Source organism: Pituophis catenifer, unplaced genomic scaffold (assembly GCF_029215685.1).
Source record: "Pituophis catenifer annectens isolate HBS135680 unplaced genomic scaffold, rPitCat1.0.hap2 SCAF_3, whole genome shotgun sequence".
NCBI classification, from domain to species: domain Eukaryota; kingdom Metazoa; phylum Chordata; class Lepidosauria; order Squamata; family Colubridae; genus Pituophis; species Pituophis catenifer.
This window is the reverse complement of record NW_027256883.1, coordinates 39,898,164-39,917,189: the sequence shown is the minus strand read 5'-3', so window position 1 is coordinate 39,917,189 and position 19,026 is coordinate 39,898,164. Positions and strand designations below refer to the sequence as shown.

The following is a 19,026-nucleotide window of genomic DNA, read 5'->3' as shown; positions in this document are numbered from 1 at the left end:
ATTTCAACAGAGAGGAGCCTCGTCAAGAGTCTGTCTTATCTCCCCTTCATTTCCTACGGAGAGATCCGAAACATTTCTTACGGCCATTCCGTGACCTCCCTTCTCACGTGACTCAGGGCCACCATCAGGACCCCTCCCTTCTCCGTCCCAAGCTCTTAAGCCTTCGCCCGTATGTCACTGCCAAGGCTCCTCTCCCTCCCCCCTCTGCCCCGCCCAGACGCCAAGAAGAGGCAGCGGAGGGTTCGAATACTTCCGGGTCAGCGAAGAGCGCTTCGTGACGTTGCCGAACCGTGTAGGAGCCTTACTGCCTGTTATTGTTCCTGCCCCCCTCCCTCCCTCCCCCTTCCGTCGCTCCCATCTCTCGCCTCGGGACGTTTTACGAGCCTCTTCGGAGACGCGGCGAAACATCAGGGGAAAGACAAGGAAGGGGGCGCGCGCGCCGGCACAGCCGAAGGGCCGTCGTGAGAGATTCCGCTTCTCAAAAGGGGAAAAGGGGGTACAGTTGGAATTCGTGCGGCGCGCGCGCGGAGGGGGGGGGGGAAGTCCCTAACGGCTTCAAATCTTACGTAGCGCGAGCTCTGACATAAAAGGGCGGAGGGGGCGTCACGTCACGCCGCGCCACAGAGGAGCGACAGTTCTACCGGAGAAGGCAGGAGGGTTGAAGCGGCGGGGATCGGGAAGACATGGCCTACGCGTATCTCTTCAAGTATATCATAATCGGGGACACAGGTGAGAAAGCAAAAAAAAAAGGGGGGGGGGGGAAGGGAAAGAGCCGCTGCGGAATTGGGAAGCCCGGCCTGAGGGCCAAGCCGCCTGCGCAACGCCCGCCTCAGCCGCTCCATTTCCGCAGTGTTGGCTGCGCCGACGTGGTACTGACTGCTCAAGAGGGGGAGGTTCTCGATTTAGGGACCGCCCGCAGCTTGACGCCGACCTACTAAGGCCTACACCGGTGGCTTTAGCTGCGCCGGGGTTCCTGTCAAGCTTCTGGGTGTTACTACCCGTCCAATGCTACCCCAATTTCGTTGAGTGGCAACGCCACTACCAACCCGGTAGATGTGAAGCACAAGAAGAGCGGTTGGGGTGGGTTAATGAAGGGGTGGGTTTTTTAGGCCTCAAAGGGCGCTGTTAAGCGAATGCTTCGGTGAGATAAAAAAAAAAAATGGTGACGGAGAGTGACAACGCCCCGATAGTTTACCATTCTAGACCTCAAACCTGCCACGCTTGAAAAGTTCCTGTCTAAATCTCCCATTACGTACAGTGAGGCTAAAACACTTCTCTTGCGGAATTTGAGTTGAAGCTGCTCCAATAAAAGTGCCATTCCTTGGAGAATGGCGAGTTAATGGAAAAACACAAAGGTTTAGAATAGAGTTGCTGGGAAATTGAACTGAATGGGTAGCCCTTTTTAATATAGTTTTTAACATTAATTGATGATTTTAGGGAATCTACTTTCTTTTGGTCTCAGCATCTTAGCTATATAATATGGAGAATATGCAGTCTCTTGTTTCAGCATTTCTAGGCTTGATTTTTTTTCTTATTGCTATACCTATTTGTGCTGTTAGTTTATATTGCCCGGGTTGAGATTAGTCTCGTTTGTTATCATTTCTTCTTGGAATAACTTGTCATCTGATCTGTTTATACAGATATAGCAATGTGGTAATTAAATCCTCTGGATTCCATGTATTTGTTTCGTAAGAAGGAGTGGTTGCTTATTAAAGTAGCTGTACTTGAAGGTGTACATATCCCCAAACGAGGCATTACTCATTTTGTTAATATCAGAAAGAGATTTAATAAAGGCTGACATTTATCAAATACGTACAAAGCTAAAGCCAAATAGTTCCTGCAAACTAAAAAAAATACCACGTGAAGGGGATGGCTAATATATTCTTGGCAGTTCTGTATTCTAGGTTTTTGTATTTTCTTGTGAAATGTAATTTTTTGTAGTGATTTATGGAATTAGCCAACTTTCCCCAAGCAGGCCAGATAAAGAATTATAAGAGAACTCCAGAGTATAAGGCACATTGTAGCTGGTAGAAGGCTGATTTTTAGGCCTGGTTCATGCATAATGTAATTTGCTTTGGGGTAGACAGGATGTCCAAATATAATCATATTGCTTATGTATAGCAGCTATAGTTATTCATGAAAGAGGCATTAAACTAAATTTGGCAACTTAAATGGTGCAATTATGTAATCCTGCCTTCACTAGTAATTGAGGAGCAATGGTGATTTTGATCCTTATTTTTCATTCTGAGCTTACTAAAAATGAATGTTTGGTTTATACAAAGCATCTTCCATACTGTTCAGTATAAACTTCTCAGAATGGTTTATAAAAGTTGATAAACCTAGGGACTCCCTTGTCAATAATAAATTGTAACAAAATAAATTAAGATTGGGAAAAAGGAAACAAAAAGCAAATAGGCACATATTTACATAGCTACAAACTTTGATTTGGAAGAAATCCTTTGGATCTCATCTGAACATAGCACACATCTCTTTTCATTAAACAACTGTTTCATTAACAATTGCTTTAACTTTAATAAGTCAGCTCTTTCATGGAACAACACACACAGACACACATATGTTGAGGCTCAAAAAAATAGCCAAGCTTCCTTAATATTAGAGCAGTGCTATGCAGATCTTCTGTATAGTTTTTAAAGAATGCACAGAATATTTTTATTTCCAAACTTGAAATGATCTAAAATAGAAAAAGTACTATTTTGGTATTATATATGATAATTTTATGCAGGGTTCTTTTTTTTCCTTTTTAATAGTAGGAAATTGACATTTGGGAGTGTAGTTGGACCATATTTGACTTTGATGATAGTTCATGTATTTCTTAAATAGTGGTACAAAATAACACAAAATACTAATTTATACATATTACTCATTTATTGATTGCTCATTCAGCAACCTTTCAAAGTTATGATGGTACTGAAAAAGAACATTTGCTTGATCACAATTCAGATGCTTGGTAACCAGTGCACATTTACAAGAGTTGAAGCTTTGTGTGGTCACACCAGTGGTGGGTTGCCCCCGGTTTGGACTGGTTCTATAGAACCAGTAGTAAAACCGGCGGGAGGCTTCACCCACTGACCCTGACATCACCAGAAGTGATCTGCGCATGCGCAGAAGCAAGGCACATGCACACGCAATCCCGTTGCGAACTGGTAGTAAAGGTAAGTAGAACCCACCTCTGGGTCACATGTTTGCCATTTGTGACCTTCACAGCCAGCTTTCAACAAGTAAAATCAGTAGGGAAACAGGAAGTTGCAAGTTGCATTTACATATTGTTGCACTTGACCTAAATGGTTCGCAGCCACAAGTGACATAAGTTGGGCATATCCGTGTGATTTTTCACTTTATAACAATGTTGGGTTCCTCCCGGTTCTGCCCGGTTCCACCGAGCCAGTAGCAGTGATGATATTTAGCAGTATCTCTGCTAAATCCTAAAGAATTGTCACATGACCATCAAGCCATGCCCACAGAACCGGTAGTAAAATTTTTTAGAACCCACTCCTGCTTTATAAACATGTTGCATAGTGATGGAGTTGCTGTCTCGTTTGTGGTTGGTAAGTGAGGACTACCTGTACTTTTACTGCTACATCTTACAATAAATCCTCCACCCCAGACCACCCCAACGATGCTCTTGATGTGATGTCTTGCTGCCTGGAGGCCGTGCGGGTCTGGATGGGGAGGAACAGGCTCAGACTCAACCCCTCCAAGACCGAGTGGCTGTGGCTTCCGGCGCCCCGATATAGTCAACAGGTGCCATCGTTGACTATTGGGGGTGAATCTTTGCCCCCCACGGAGAGGGCTCGCAATCTGGGTGTCCTCCTGGATGCACGGCTGTCTTTAGAAGAGCATATGACGGCCGTGGCCAGGAGGGCCTTTTATCAGGTTCGCCTGATCCGCCAGTTGCAGCCCTTTCTGGACTGGGACGCCCTGCGCACGGTCACTCACGCCCTTGTTACCTCCCGGTTGGACTATTGTAATGCTCTCTACATGGGGCTCCCCTTGAAGAGCACTCGGAGGCTCCAGCTGGTCCAGAATGCGGCCGCACGGGTGGTTATGGGCGCAACTCATTGTGCCTATGTGACACCCCTCCTGCGCGAGCTGCACTGGCTCCCGGTGGTCTTCCAGGTGCGATTCAAGGTGTTGGTTACCACCTTTAAAGTGCTCCATGGCATAGGACCCGGGTACCTTCGAGACCGTCTTCTGCCACCAATAGCCTCCCACCGACCAGTCCGCTCCCACAGAGAGGGTCTCCTCAGGGTGCCATCGGCCAAGTTATGTCGGCTGGCGACACCCAGGGGGAGGGCCTTCTCTGTGGGAGCCCCAGCCCTGTGGAATGAACTGCCCCCGGAAATACATAAGATCTCTGACCTCCGCGTGTTTCGCTGCGCACTGAAGACCCTGTTGTTCCGCCAGGCCGGGCTATCAACATAATAGTTTTAAATTGGGGTATTTTAAATTTCTGGGGTTTTAATTGAGCCAAATTATTTAATCATTTTAAATTTTAATTGCTGTTTTGTCTTGTGTTTTTAAATAGGCTGTACACCGCCCTGAGTCCTTCGGGAGAAGGGCGGTATAGAAATAAAATTATTATTATTATTATTATTATTATTATTATTATTATTATTATTATTATTAATAATAATAATAATAATAATAATAATAATTATTATTATTATTATTATTATTATAGGGCATGCTTACTTTAGAAAACAAAGTTAAAATAGGGGATAGAACCAGTATGGGATAGCTGTTAAGATATTAAACAAAGACTACAGAAATCCAGATTCAAATCCATATGTAGCTCGGCAGATGAACTTGGGAAACTCTTTTAAACCAATCGGCACAAAAACTAAAGTAATATGAAGGATTTTCCACAATTCTGGTTTCCTGCTCCAGCAAATACTGTATAATAGACTAAAAATGCTGAATAAAAGCAACAGCTATCCAAAATATTCAACCCTGCTTAAAAGTATGATGAAATAATGTTTTTTAACAGTTTTATGAAATAATAGGAGGCAAGGAGCTGCTTGAACTTTGGAAATGAATTTCAAAATACATTCTTGAGTAGAATTATTTATTGGCCAAGTGTGCCTGGCCGCACAAGGAATCTGCTGCCTGATCTGCCCCTCTCATTTTTTGTAGACTCTAGTGGGCCATGTGAAGTTCTTACTGGATAGTGGGTGACCTATGTCTTTTCCTGTTCTGTTCTGTTCATTTCTTTATGATCTTTCTGATGTTATGTTAGGTTCAAAAATGATGACATATTCATATTATAGTGTCAGATGTATTTATTTGTATACCACCATTGTAAATCTGAGAGATTTCACATAATTCACACCATTTTTAGTATATGTGCGTTGGTAGATTTCTTTGTGTGTGATCTGTATGCTAACAGCATATCATTTCAGGTATTAATCTGGAGAAGCAAAGCAAATTCCCACAAGGGAATCTGTTTTCTTAGATGCCCTTAATTTCTTCCAACTATTAATAGATCTACAATGGAATTATCTTACAGTCTCTTATATAGTGTGCCTCATATTGATTAATTAGTATTATATTAAAATTTTCTTTTTATTATAATTCTGTTTCAGTGGTTAACTGAAAATCATAATGAAAATACACAGAATCTTAACATGGCAAATCAGTAATGGAAGGATGGGAAGAGGGAACAATCATAAAAGCTTTTAAGTAATTTTGAAAAGTATAAATCAAGAAAGTGGGGAAAACTTTTTTTAAAGGTGTTGCAGCACCCGCCATATAGAAGATCATCCCTTATATGATTCAGATGGCCACAACCTTGTTGCTGTTTCAACAAGGATTTAAAATTTGGCTTTGGCCTGGGATGTTAGATAAGCTCTACTGCATGGTGCATGCTATATTATTTTAATATTATGATTGTGGCTTTAATTTGGATATGGTGATTTTATTTGGATTTGGATTTTTATTGCGGTTTTATTTGGCAGGGGCTGTAGCAGGGGTGAAATGCTCCCGGTTCGGACCGGCTCGGGCGAGTAGGTAGCGATGGCGGGGGGCAGTTCGGAGAACTGGTAGCAAAAATCCCTGCCCCCGCCCCCTATGCCCAGCTGAGCCATGCGATCATCAGAGCCTTTTTTTCCCCTTTAAATGGCTCTGACGATCCCATCTGAGTTGCCTACTAACTAGCAAAAATCCCTCTCCCCCCCCCCCGCCCCCCAGCCTCCAGCTTGCTTACCTTAGCTGCTGGTTGCAATGCCTGCCTTGCTTCGCTTGCTGTAATACCTGCAATCCATTGCATCAGCAAGCAACTGAATCTCCCTGCCTGCAATCAAGCTCATCGGTGAGCAGCTCTATCTGCCTGCCTGCCTGCCTGCCTTCCTGCCTTGGCAACTTTAAGACTTGTGGACTTCAACTCCCAGCAAAGCTGGCTGAGGAATTCTGGGAGTTGAAGTCCACAAGTTGCCAAGGTTGGAGACCCCTGTTCTATTGGGTAAGTTTTTTTCCCCTTTGGGAGCTTTAAAAAAAAAAGTTAATTGGGTTTTTTTTTAGTTGTTCTTTTTTTAGACCTAGCCATTTAAAGTTTAGGAAGTTTTAAATTTAGCTGCTTTTATATAAAAATAAAAATAAAATAAAATAAAATAATATTTGTGCAGCTTTCTGAGATTTAGTGTGTTTCTGTAGTGTTTCACTCTAACTACACAAACACACAAAATCTCACAAAGCTGTATGTGGAATTTTGTGTGTGTAAAGTGTGAAAGTTGTTTTTTGGGGGGCTTTTTGTGGCTGTTTGAGGTTCCTGCTTCTTGCAGGGGCCACCTCATTGTGGGTGAGCCTGTTGTGTTGTGTTGTGTTTTGTAGGTTTAAAAAGGGCAAAGAAGTGACATTGACTTGGCCACGCCCACCCAGTCACCTTACCACCAAGCCCTGCCCACTAATTAAGCCACACCCACAGAACCGGTAGCAAAAAAAATTAGATTTCACCTCTGGGCTGTAGGGCCAGTTAACAGAGGGCACTCAGGGCACAAGCTAGTTGGCTGAGCCATCAGAGTGCAGGGTAACCAAAGGGGCAAAGAGAGAGGGAGATAAGCAGGTGGAGGTGGGGTTGAACTGCCCCTGTGGTTGCCAAGCCCCTGAATTTTGATTATGTGACAGTGGGGCGCTGCAGCAACCGTAATTTCAGGAACTAGGTATAACTACCATTTGTTCTGCACCACCTTAACTTCATAGGGTCACTGAACAAATAGTAACTTGAAGTCTATTTGTATAATTTATCAATGTACATTTCTACTTGTTCTCACTGGCTTAGAAAACATCCCTGGTTCATTTGAAACTCATTTTTAGAATACTTCCAGGTGGCAATAAGCAACAGTCATCTTCATAGATTTTATTTTTTAGTTATTTGTGTACTTTATCTGCTGTCTCAATCCTAGTGCATATAGGCAATTTACAAATATAGCCATGGAAGTCAGCTGAGTGACCTTGGGCCTGTCACTCTGTCCAACTCATCTAACAGGGTTGTTGTGGGGAAAATAGGAGGAGGGATGGTTGGATATGTTGTCACTGTCTTGAGTTATTTATAAAAATAATAAAGGCAGGATATAACTATCAAACAAGTAAATAAAATATTAGAACACTGGAAATTCTGTAACATGTTTTTTTTTAATGTATGAGTATGTGTGTGTGTTTTATACTTGTACCATTTGATAGGAAGGAAGTAAAAGGAACTATGAGGCATATTTACTAGAAACCGTACTTAGTGAGTTATTAACTGGGTTTTCCTATCATTATTAAGTAATCCAAATTGCTTGGGTTCATGTAACCTACAAACTAAAATTGAACATCAAATGCAATATTATATATCCTGTATAGCAGGCAATTGTTTTACTGTGCATCCACATTTTTTCAAGTAACAGTTTTTTAAAGCATAAATAAAAATATAAATGGACTTGGAATTTTCCAAGTTCTACCTTCATAGAAACTTGTAAGCTCTAACTTCAAGCTTCAGTACTCCAGAGGGAAGATTCAAGGTGTTAGTTATCACCTTTAAAGCGCTCCATGGCTTAGGACCTGGGTACCTACGAGACCGTCTTTTGCCACCAATAGCCTCCCACCGACCAGTTCGTTCTCACAGGGAGGGACTACTCAGGGTACCGTCAGTCAAATTATGTCGACTGGCGACTCCCAGGGGGAGGGCCTTCTCTGTGGGAGCTCCAACCCTTTGGAATGAACTGCCCCCGGAGATACGGAATATCCCTGATCTCCGTGCTTTCCGCCGTGCCCTCAAGACCCTGATGTTCCAACAGGCGGGGCTAAACATACGAACATGTGAATGAATTTTTAAATGTTATCTAATTCTGGGTTTTATTTAATTGACCAAACTAAGTAATAATTTTAATTAGCAATTTTATGATGTTTGTGTGTCTATATTTTTCTTGACTGTACACCGCCTTGAGTCCTACGGGAGAAAGGCGGTATAGAAATATAATAAATAAATAAATAATAAGTAAGAGAGGAAGATAAAGATGAAAGCATTCCAATAGTTTGTACTATTTGAAAAATACTAATAATAGCATGGAATTATTAAATTATTAATTAAATTAAATTAAATTATTAACATTCTCTAATTTTGTTAGGGAAAAATATGTAGCTTTTGATTTAGTAAATTATGGAATCTTCTTTAGCAGCCATAATTTCAACCAAACTTTTCCTGTCCCTGTTGATTGTTTCTGCAAATGACACATCACTCCATATAGAACAGTTTCAACTCATTATTTTTGAATTTCTGTTGAGTTATGGTCAAGGTTTTGACTTGGCCACTTCCAAACGTGAATTCTTTTATATGTTATTTTATTGTAGTTTTACTTGTGTACATTTACTTGTGATTTACTTGTGATCATTGTAGTACTGTAGCATGACTCATTTGCTTAAGCTTTATTTCACGGACATATTTGCTGACACTGTCTTATAAAAGTTGCTGACAGAATCTGAAATCAATTGCTCTCAGAATGGTAGCACTCTATCCAGGCCCACTCCAACTCCCATCTTATTCATATTTGGATTAAATCCTTTTGTTGCAATGCAGTCTTCGGGGGGTTTTCCCCCCAGCAATCTTTATTACTGCTAGAAAGTTCTAGTCTTGTGTCATCCACTACAGAACATCTAAATCAGGGGTGTCAAACTCGATCCCATTGTGGGCCATATCAGGATTTTGTTTGCCCTTGGGAACCCAGGGTGGGCACAGCCGGTTGTCGCGGCCGACTGGGTGCATGGGGCTGTGGTGGGCTGTTGCTGGGGCAGCATGGGCCAGTCCCTTGCCGTCTCTGGAACGGCCCCACGGGACAACTCTGGGTATATCGGAGGCCAGATCTGGCCCACAGGCTGTGTGTTTGACACCCCTGTTCTAAATCATTCAGGTGAATTTTAACAAACTTGAGAAAGGGGGCAGTATGTTTTCTAGAGAGCAGTGATTTTAATACCTTCCCATGTGCATCATTCTTGTTCAGTGCTTTCCTTTTGGGAGATGCCGGCATTAGGCAGAGCAAGAGTAATCTTCAACTCCTTTATTGGTACCTGAGGTCGTTTACCACCTCCCAAGGTATTGTATGACTTGCTCTTGGAGAAAATTTCATTGGTCAATCACTCTTGGGAAGAGTAGCAATAGTACTGCATTTTCTGCACTTGTATGCATTCTGTCTTTTATGATGGGTTGTTAGAGAAAAACCTACTTTGTGATGATTTTGTAGTCCTTTCAATCTTCATAAAAGTAATACTTTTTCTGAAGTTCACAGATTGTTTTTGATCAGGGCATCATTCACTTCCAGAAATCTCTGTCATGAAGAGCAGTCTACAATGATGATGTTTTTATAGAAAAAGACCCACCATTTACACCCAATTGTCATCCTGTTTATTGGAACATCTATATTATTCTGTAAGAGTGCTGATTTCCTATGACTTTATAAACTTATTCTAGCAAGTATAGTAAATGTCAACTGTGTCCGCTAAAAGCATTATATCGTTCACTGTTTTGTAACTTGTTTGCCTAATTAGAATTTCCTTATCTGTTAAAAGGACTAAGGTATAAAGAAGCTCTGTTCAAAGTATCATATAGTATAGAGGAGAGAAGAGCAGGACAGAATACTTTATTTGGCCAAGTGTGATTAACCCACAATGAATTTGTCTCTGGTGCAGAAGTTTTACATGCAATGTTTGCTCTCTTTCACAAACAAATAAACCTTGATTCAAATTTTGTAATTGATTTAGTTGCCTATGTTTCTTTTCCCCATTGTAATGTACCTTAGAAAGGTTGTGTTAGCAAGTGCTATTAGTGCCCACACTATTCTAGCTCTGATGCTACTATGTTCCAAGACAAATCCTCTTTAAGTAAGACATTATTAATAGAAGATATTGCATGAGTTGGTTTCAAATGTTGTACAAAGTCATAGCTTGTTAAATATGCATATGCTATACTGGTTTACACAGTATCAAGTCCCAAAACAGGTCTGGCTAATTTTTTTCCTTATCAAGGGCAACATTCATTTGAAGATACTTGTTCAGAGCTACATGTCAGATGAGGGCAGTGTGGATGCAATAATGTAATAGGGCCACTGTTCACTTTCTGATACCTTTTTGCTTCTCCCTGATATTTTTTGGTGACAGGATTACCACGTAATCATTTGCAGACAAGTAACAAGGCTAGAAAAAAGTGAACACTCTTGATTACAAGTTATTATAAAATCCTGCATAGGAAGATGACAAAATTCTTTCTTGAAGTGATTGTTCATTTGTTTTTCCTGTTAAGGTTCAAGGAACAGGAAGGGAAGTGGTGTTCTGAAAATGAAAAACTAGATATGGAGAGGATGATGTCAGAATTGTAGAAGGGATTCTTAGGCAAAAATAAGCTAAGGGAAAAGTATGTTTGACAGAAGCTTTGAAAATTAGGGTAGTCTTGAATTAAGCCCCAAATGGAAAGGGAGACAAAATTGCATTCAGAGAAGTCTTAGATATTAGAAATGTGATTGCACATGGTGATGGGGGAATCAGAAAGCAGGAAAGAGTACTTTGTAGTAGGGACATCAAGAAATAGTGACACCCTCAAGTCTCCAGTGTTTGTATTCAGTATGCATAATATGGATATGAAGCAAAAAAAGAAAAAGAAACAAAACTAGAAATCTTAAAACAAATATGACCTGATAACATCAGAGGAATCTGGTGGGATATGATTAAAACTTAAATGACGTTTATTCAGGAGACAGGCACAATAAAATGGTGGTGGAGTAATTTTGTATGTAAATAAGCTATGTGTCCAAAAATAAGGCTTAAAACATGGAACTTTTGTTGAAAACTTCTGAATAAGATTAAAAATCCTAAAAAACAAAGACATATCTACTTGGGAATTTTATTATAAATTTAAATTTATAATAATAAATTTTATAAATTTTATAATAATAAATTTAAAGGATTTAGATTTTTAAATCACGTCCCAAGTTTTCAAAGAGGCAGACTACAGTGTTAATATCTGCTGAAAAATTAATATAACTAGTAATGGGAAGCCCAGCAAATTTCTGATTTCTCTTCCTGACAATTTCATTTCTCAGAATTGCAAGACGAAACAAGGGTTTCAGCTATCCTGGATCTAATCCTGACCAACAGAGAGGAATTAGTCAATGGACTTGAGGTGTGTGGTACTCATGGGAAAGCAATCATGTCATATTGGAGTTCAAGATAACTAATGAAAAGCTGAGCAAAGTCAGTCATATACCTTGGCCTTCAAGAAGAGAGATTTTAAGATTTAAAAAGGTGGACATCATGCCATGACTTGAAATCTTAAAGATAAGTCAAAAAAGGTTGGGAAATCTCCCGAAACAAGATACTGAAGGAATAGGCACAAATTGTTTCTAAAACAGTTTAAAGTGAGACAAATTTTAGCAGGCCCACATGGATGAATAGCAATACCTATTGACTGAAGCAGAAAAAGAAATACATAGAAAATGGAAAAGGAGGGTAGTAAGGGAGGAGTAAAAGGATTATCTGAAATTTGAATAGATAGAATAGAAAAAATAAAGCTCACACTAAGACCAGGCTGCTGAGAAATTCCAATAATAATAGTATATTAAATTTTAGAAGAATTCAAAGCTGTTAATCTGTTGCATCAGGAAAGCAGGGAAGTCATAATGATGGAGATAAAGAGAAAATGGAACTTCTTAATATCTTCCTTCTGGGATGTCTCAGAAGACAAAAAGCCTTTCCTAATGTCAGGACAGAGAGAAAAAAGTCTCTGGATTGTTCATGTTATAGTAAGAGTCTGTCTTGCTATTTTAAATGAATTTAGATCTCTATGGAGAGACAAATTACATTCCAGGTTGTTACAGTTGCCTTTGACAAGAAGGATGGCATACAAGTTTGATAATTAAATAAATACAGGCTGAAGTAATTTCAGAACCACAAACCAGTTAGTTTAGAATTTGTTCTAGAAAGGGAATTAAAATACTTTGTCCAGCAGTATGTCTTGAAGCATTAAGAGAGAATGCTACTGTTATCAAGAGGCAGCATGGTTTCTAAAGAATAACTTGTGCCAGAATAGCCTTATCTATTTTTATGATGGAGTTTGTTAACCAAGGGAATGCTGTGTAATAAACCATATAACAAGACTTTCATCATAACCTTGCAAACAGTGTAACATAATGCTAGAGCAGGCTTTCCCAAACTGTGAGATATACCCCCTTGGGAAGACACAGACAGTGTCCAGGGGAAGTATGAGGAATCTTTTAATTACATTGCTATAATAAATCTTCTTTTCCCAGTTTCATTGTATTGTCATTGTTCCTTTGTGTTTATTTTGCAGTTTGAATTTTGGGGGGAGGTGTGTATATTAAAATTACACTAAAGGAAAGTATGATGGTAAAAAGTTTAGGAATCCCTGGGCTAGAGGATTGTGAGATTTGATGGACTTGTAAATGGTTCTGCATTGATTTAAAAGAAAGTATTGAGTGAGGTCACAACTAACATAATAGTGTTCAAAAGTAATAAAGTGCTGCATTTAGTTAGGAAAAAAAATAATTGTATAGGTTTACAACTGTGGAGTCTTAGTTTTGTGGCAATATCTGTATGAATGGTCAGTTGAACGTGAACAGCCAGTGTGATGCTGCAGTAAAACAGCTAGTACAATTTTGGTCTGCGTTAACAAAAGTATTATAGCAAAATTATATGAGGTAATAGCTGTGTTATACTCTGGGTTGGTTAGAGTACTTGGAGTACTGTGTCCACTTGAAATGGACATAGTAAAGCTGGAATGGACTTTTAAGGGGGATTATGAGGTTGGAAATTTATCCTCATGAAGAATGGCTTAAAGCAGAGGTTCCCAAACATTCTCATGGAGCTCTTCTGTTTATTAAGTACTAAAATACCTTATGGCATCCTGGTGAGTTCGCTGGACTACTATGGCACATGATTTGGGAACCACGGGCTTAAAGAAGCAACACATGTTCAACTTGCAAAACATAAGACTTAAAGAAGATAAAATACTCTTCAAAATTAAAAGAAGATTCAAACTTAATAGTATGAGAATTTTTTTGATGGTAAGAGCTATTAACAGTCTGATTAGAGCAGTAATGGATTCTTCCTGCTAAGGTTTTTTTGCAAACAGTGATGAGATGGTTGCTTGTTTGGGAATAGTTTACTAAATTCCTCTACTAAGTAAAAATTTGACTATGGCACCTGTAAGGTATACTCTAGAGAGTTTGTTTGTTCTTTTTAAATTAAATTTATTTAAATAGGTGACCTACTTCATTGCTGTTTTGTGTATTGCAATTTAACAAAATTATAAATTGAAACATTTTTATAAGTATCATTTATCGCTCTCTTTTGGAATTATTTGTACACATTTTATAATTAAGAATAAATGTATTATGTATCACGGGGTGGTTCAGTTGTTTGTATATAGTAGCACTAGATCTTGCATGAAATAAAATACATAGGTACTGTAGGCTGCCTCCCATACTTGCTTTTTAGTCATTCTAGAGGCCATGTTCTAAAAAATAATATACAAAACCATGCCAGAAACATTTAAAATAATTGTAATTATAATACTGGAAGCAATGATAGGAAAGCATGTGCAGTGGATTTACTAACTTCTAAATATAATTGGACTATTTTGGAGAGCATTTTTATTATTTCAGGACACTATTTATTATGAAGCAATCAAGACCAAATATACCAATTTGACATTCTGAAAGTGAATCATCATTTTGGTCTGTATCCATATGTGTGTGAGAGAGAGAAAGCGAGGGAGAAAGAGATCTACGTTTTTTATCATTTTTTTCTCCTGCATAAGGAAAACATCAGAGAGAGTAGCTTAGAAGCTGAAAAGTACATTTTGTAATTATCATGACACACCAGTCAGTGTTTGGGAAAAGATACGAAATTTTATATTTTTCTTTTCAAGCTCAAGCTAGGATGTTGTTTCCAAATGTGGGTCTTGAACTCTAGAGGGAATTATGTAGAAACAGAGTACCTTCACTTTCAACCAAAAAATGTAGCCTTGGTGCTGACAAAAGCCACTTTTCAATATGGCAGGTTTTGTTGTTCTCCATTGTGGGTGGAGACAGCAGCCAGGATGAGGTTTGGTCGTCTACTAAGCCGATAGACTGAGCCTGTCAAAGTTGTTAAGTCCCGCCCTTGTTACTGGGCAGACCCAGCTTTTGGCTCAGTCTGTCAGCCTAGACAGGCGTGTGGGACTGCTTCTCTTGCTATTTCTATCCTTTCTGATCGCATTTTATGGTTGGCTCTGTTGGTTTTGACTTGGATTGTTACTGGACCTCTTTGGACTTAGATTTCATCTTACTATTGTGGATTTTATTGGCTTGACTCTGGATTGTTATTGGATTTCCGTGACTCTCAGCTTACAGTAAGTCTTCCCCCTGTAACTAGCCTCTGGTTATATGGGGGGGGGGGCTGTTGCCCTTTCCTGGGATTTCCCCTTTTTTTCCTTTTTTTTTTTTTTGACCTAGTATCTTTGAGGGGCTGGTGGAGTTTCTCGCTCCCGTTTTTTCTCGAGTTTCTGGGGCAGTTTGGCAATTGCGGAGTTTTTCGCGCTCCCCTCACTTTCGCCCGGCGGCCATTTGCAGCCCGTTTAATCGGCTTGATTTTCGGCTTCTCTTTTTCTCCCTGGCCTTTCGGAGCCGTCTAGTGGAGCCTCGCGCCCCCAACTAATTGTTTGTGAAGAGAGCCTTTCAGCTGCCCTTCGGAAACATCAGCTTTGGGGTAGAATCTGTCTAGCCGTTCCCCTCGGCTGCTGCGTTGCCCGAAAAGGGCGCGAAAACTGCTGAGCCACTTGTCGGCTGTCATTTGAAATTCCTGGCAGCGCCCCATTTCTTGTAGCCTCGAATCCAATCAGCAGCATTATATACGGCTTGGAGGGGTTTTTCAATGCCCCCTTGTCTTGTTAGCACAGCCGTTTCTTCTATCTCGGTGGTTTGCATCGGTGGAGCTTCGCGCCCCCCCACCTTTAATCGCGCTTCACACCGCTGCTGTCAAAAGGCAATTTTCCATTGCTACAGCCCTGTGCCTGCTTATTTCAAGTGGAGTTTTTCAGCGCTCCCGTTTTTGGGCGGATTTGGCTTGTTTTCAGCACCTAAGCCTTCTCACCTTTGCCAGGGTATTATTGTTTGAGGCCTCCAGGTTACCCTGTGCCTTCTGGGCTGCTTAATAACTTTCTGCTCTCTGCCCACAGCCATGCCCAAGGCTTCGCATAAATCGAAGCACTGCCACAAAGCAGGGCGCCCGGAGGATCCACCGCATTTAGGGGCCTCTTCTGCCAATAAGGGGGCGTCTTCTGGTTCCCTTGCTAGGCCCCATCACAAGTCCTCCTCTCACACCCGCTCTTCTCGTGCAGAGGTTCGCCGGGATAAAGTACTACAAAAACTATGTGCCAAGGCCAGCGGGCATCAGCAATCACTCAAGGAGATGACTACGGTCTCTCCACAGGCTACATTAGCAGCTGCCCCTGGGGTTCAAGTGGATCAACTTTCCCTCCAGGACTGCCCTGCAGTGATTCAACCCGACGCTCTGTGGGGTGCCGCCGCTGTTTCGGATCCTGTTCCGGCAACGTCTTCTGGCACGCCTCCTCCTGCGTTGCCCGTTTCATCTGGGACAGTTTCAGCCCCTCCCCCAACCGTATCCAACCCTGGTGCAGCACAACAGCATGATTCCATCTCACCAGAACAAATTCATCAATGGATTGCCACAGCGGTGCAACAATCCTTGGCATCCCAGGTTGGGCCCGTCAGCAGAGCTGCCTCTATCCGCTCCGGCCTCTCTACCTCTCAGGTGGATGTCTTACAAGACGATGTTCTTTCCATAGATGCCCCGGATTCACCCGTTGCGTCTGTCTCGAGTCATGCTTCGTCACTGGCCGAGGAAGTTTCTCATGAATTGGATCTGTCAGAGGATGAGGGTCTTCCTCCAGATCAGCCTGCCTTTACGGGCCTTTTTCCCCAAGCTTTATTCAAATCTTTACTGCACAAGGCCGTTCTCACGGCTCAACTGGGATCCCCTGCCTCGGCACAGCCTGCCCCTACGACCTCTCAAGGGGCTCTGAATTCACTCTTTGCCGAACCATCCAGGCCTGTGGACATCATTCCTACCCCCCCCCTTTGTTGCTTGAGGTCATCCGGAAGCAGTGGTCCTCTCCTGCATCGGTCCCAACACCCACCTCTATGGACCGACGGAACTACTGCGTGGCTCCGGATCTGGCGGACCTTCTCCAGGTTCCATCCGTCGATGCTCCAGTGGCCGCCCTCTTGCCGCACGCCCCGGTTCCTGGAACTTCGGATGAAGGCCTCCGTCCTGAAGAGCGTCGGGCGGAGCAGGTTTTGCAACGAGCACATCAAGGGGCCGCCTGGGCCATCCGTGCGGCATCTACAGCGTGGTTCTTCAACCGGACGACGCTTCTTTGGCTTCGTCATTTGCAAGACACTTTGGCCACTGAGGATGTTCGGGTCCGACAGGAACTGAATAAGATCATCGCTGCCACTCAGTTCTCGACAGATGCCTCCCTTAATGCCGCCCGCTTTGCAGCCAAGTCCCTCGCCTCTTCTGTTACCACCCGGCATCTAGTATGGCTTCGCTACTGGCAAGCTGATGCCAGGCATAAATGGCGTCTGGCGTCAGTCCCCTTTTCTGGTTCCAAGCTCTTCGGGGACCTTCTCGACGCCTTCCTTACAGAGACCAAGGACAAAAAAGAAAGTCCTTCCGGCGGTCTTCCGTAGGGGTGATGCAAGGTTCCATCCTTACTTGTACCGTCCACCGGCTCGTCCCTACGAGGGGTCCTCTTTTTCTGTTCCTTCTGCTCAGCCGCACGGGGGTTTTCAGCCTAGGCAGCGGGGCATTCAAGACAGGGCGCCCAGAGGTAGGACCTTTGTTTCCAAACGAGGGGGAGAGGGTCGTTTCTCCAGACGCCGTCGCTAACTGCATCCCGGGTCCTCCCATTGGGGGCAGATTGGCCCTTTTCGCCCCTGTTTGGGAAGGTACCACTTCGGATAAATGGGTCCTGGCCACTCTTCGATCTGGTTTGGCCATTGAATTTCTCTCCCCCCCTCCGAGGTTCTTTGTGCGCTGCCCGCTTTCGAATGACATCCAAAAACGGTCCCTTATGGACTTGGCGGTTCAGCATCTTCTTTCAATCCGGGCCATTCAACCGGTGCCCGAGATTGAGCAAGGCACAGTCTTTCTTGTTCCAAAGTCTTCGGGGGGGTGGAGACCTATTCTGGACCTTAAATGTCTCAACCGGTATGTCGCGTACCGTAAGTTTAAGATGCAGTCGTTGAAATCCATCCTTGACGGTGTTAGGAGGGGCGATCTCCTCTCTTCTATAGACCTCACCGAGGCCTATCTACATATCCCCATCCTCCCTTCCCATAAGAGGTTCCTTAGGTTTTGCTACGGGGGGCACCATTACCGGTATCGGGCTCTACCCTTTGGCCTGTCGTCGGCCCCTCGTACCTTTACCAAGGTACTGGCTGCCTTGGCAGCTTCTCTTAGGTCTAAATCTGTTCGTCTACTCTGCTATTTAGACGATATTTTAATATTGTCTTCCACCCAGCAGCAGGCTTCTTCTGACCTACAACTGACACTCCAGATTCTGGCTGCTTATGGCTTCTCCATTAATTTGGAGAAGAGCCACTTAGTCCCCTCTACTCGTTTACTACATCTGGGGGCTCTAATAGATTCGGTGGCGGGACGGGTCTACCTATCAAGTGAGCGGCAGGATAGTTTGAGATCCCTGGTTTCTTTAGTTGAACGGTCTCAGACGGTGTCTCCCCTTGTCCTGTCACGGCTCCTGGGAAAATGATATCCGCCATCTCCATTGTTCCCTGGGCCCAGCTGCACTCAAGGGAACTTCAGTGGTTCCTTTTGCCCTTACAGAAGGCGGGCAGGGGCACTTCCTGCGTGGCCTTTCCCGTCCCCAGGAAGGTAGTCAGGTCGTTGAAATGGTGGCGGTCTCGGGCTCTTTCTCGAGGTTGTCTCTTTTTTGACCCACAGAGAATAGTGGTAATGACAGACGCCAGCCTTCAAGGATGGGGGGCTCATTGTCTGGGCCAAGTCGCTCAGGGCATCTGGACCAGCGCAGAATCCCGTCATCCCATCAACTGGCTGGAACTGCGGGCGATCTACCTGGCACTTCGAGCCTTCCATCACCTCGTAGCCAGCTCCCACGTCTTGGTCCTGACGGACAATGTCACAGCGAAGGCCCATGTAAATCGACAAGGGGGTACACGGTCCCTCTCCCTGATGTCGGAGGCGTTACAATTGGGTCTCTGGTCGGAGCTTCACCTCGCCTCGTTACGTGCGGAACACATTGCTGGCGTCACCAATATTCAAGCGGACTGGCTAAGCCGTCAGCGACTGGACCATGTGGAATGGCGTCTCCACCCGCTCATCTTTCGCCAGGTCACAACACGCTTCGGGACTCCGGTGATCGACCTTTTTGCCACAGCGGACAATGCTCAACTGCCGCATTTCATCTCGCGGTACCCGTCGTCC

At 42.9% G+C, this 19,026-nt stretch overlaps 1 protein-coding gene across 1 annotated transcript in view; it reads left to right on the top strand.

Moving 5' to 3' along the window:
* Positions 1–267: 267 nt before the first annotated feature.
* The window catches only part of RAB2A (RAB2A, member RAS oncogene family), a 50,778-nt gene continuing 32,019 nt past the window's right edge, over positions 268–19,026 (top strand). The window contains exon 1 of the mRNA XM_070940529.1: positions 268–729. Within this exon, the coding sequence (XP_070796630.1) occupies positions 684–729 (46 nt within the window). The 5' untranslated portion in view covers positions 268–683. The remainder of the gene's footprint in view (positions 730–19,026) is intronic.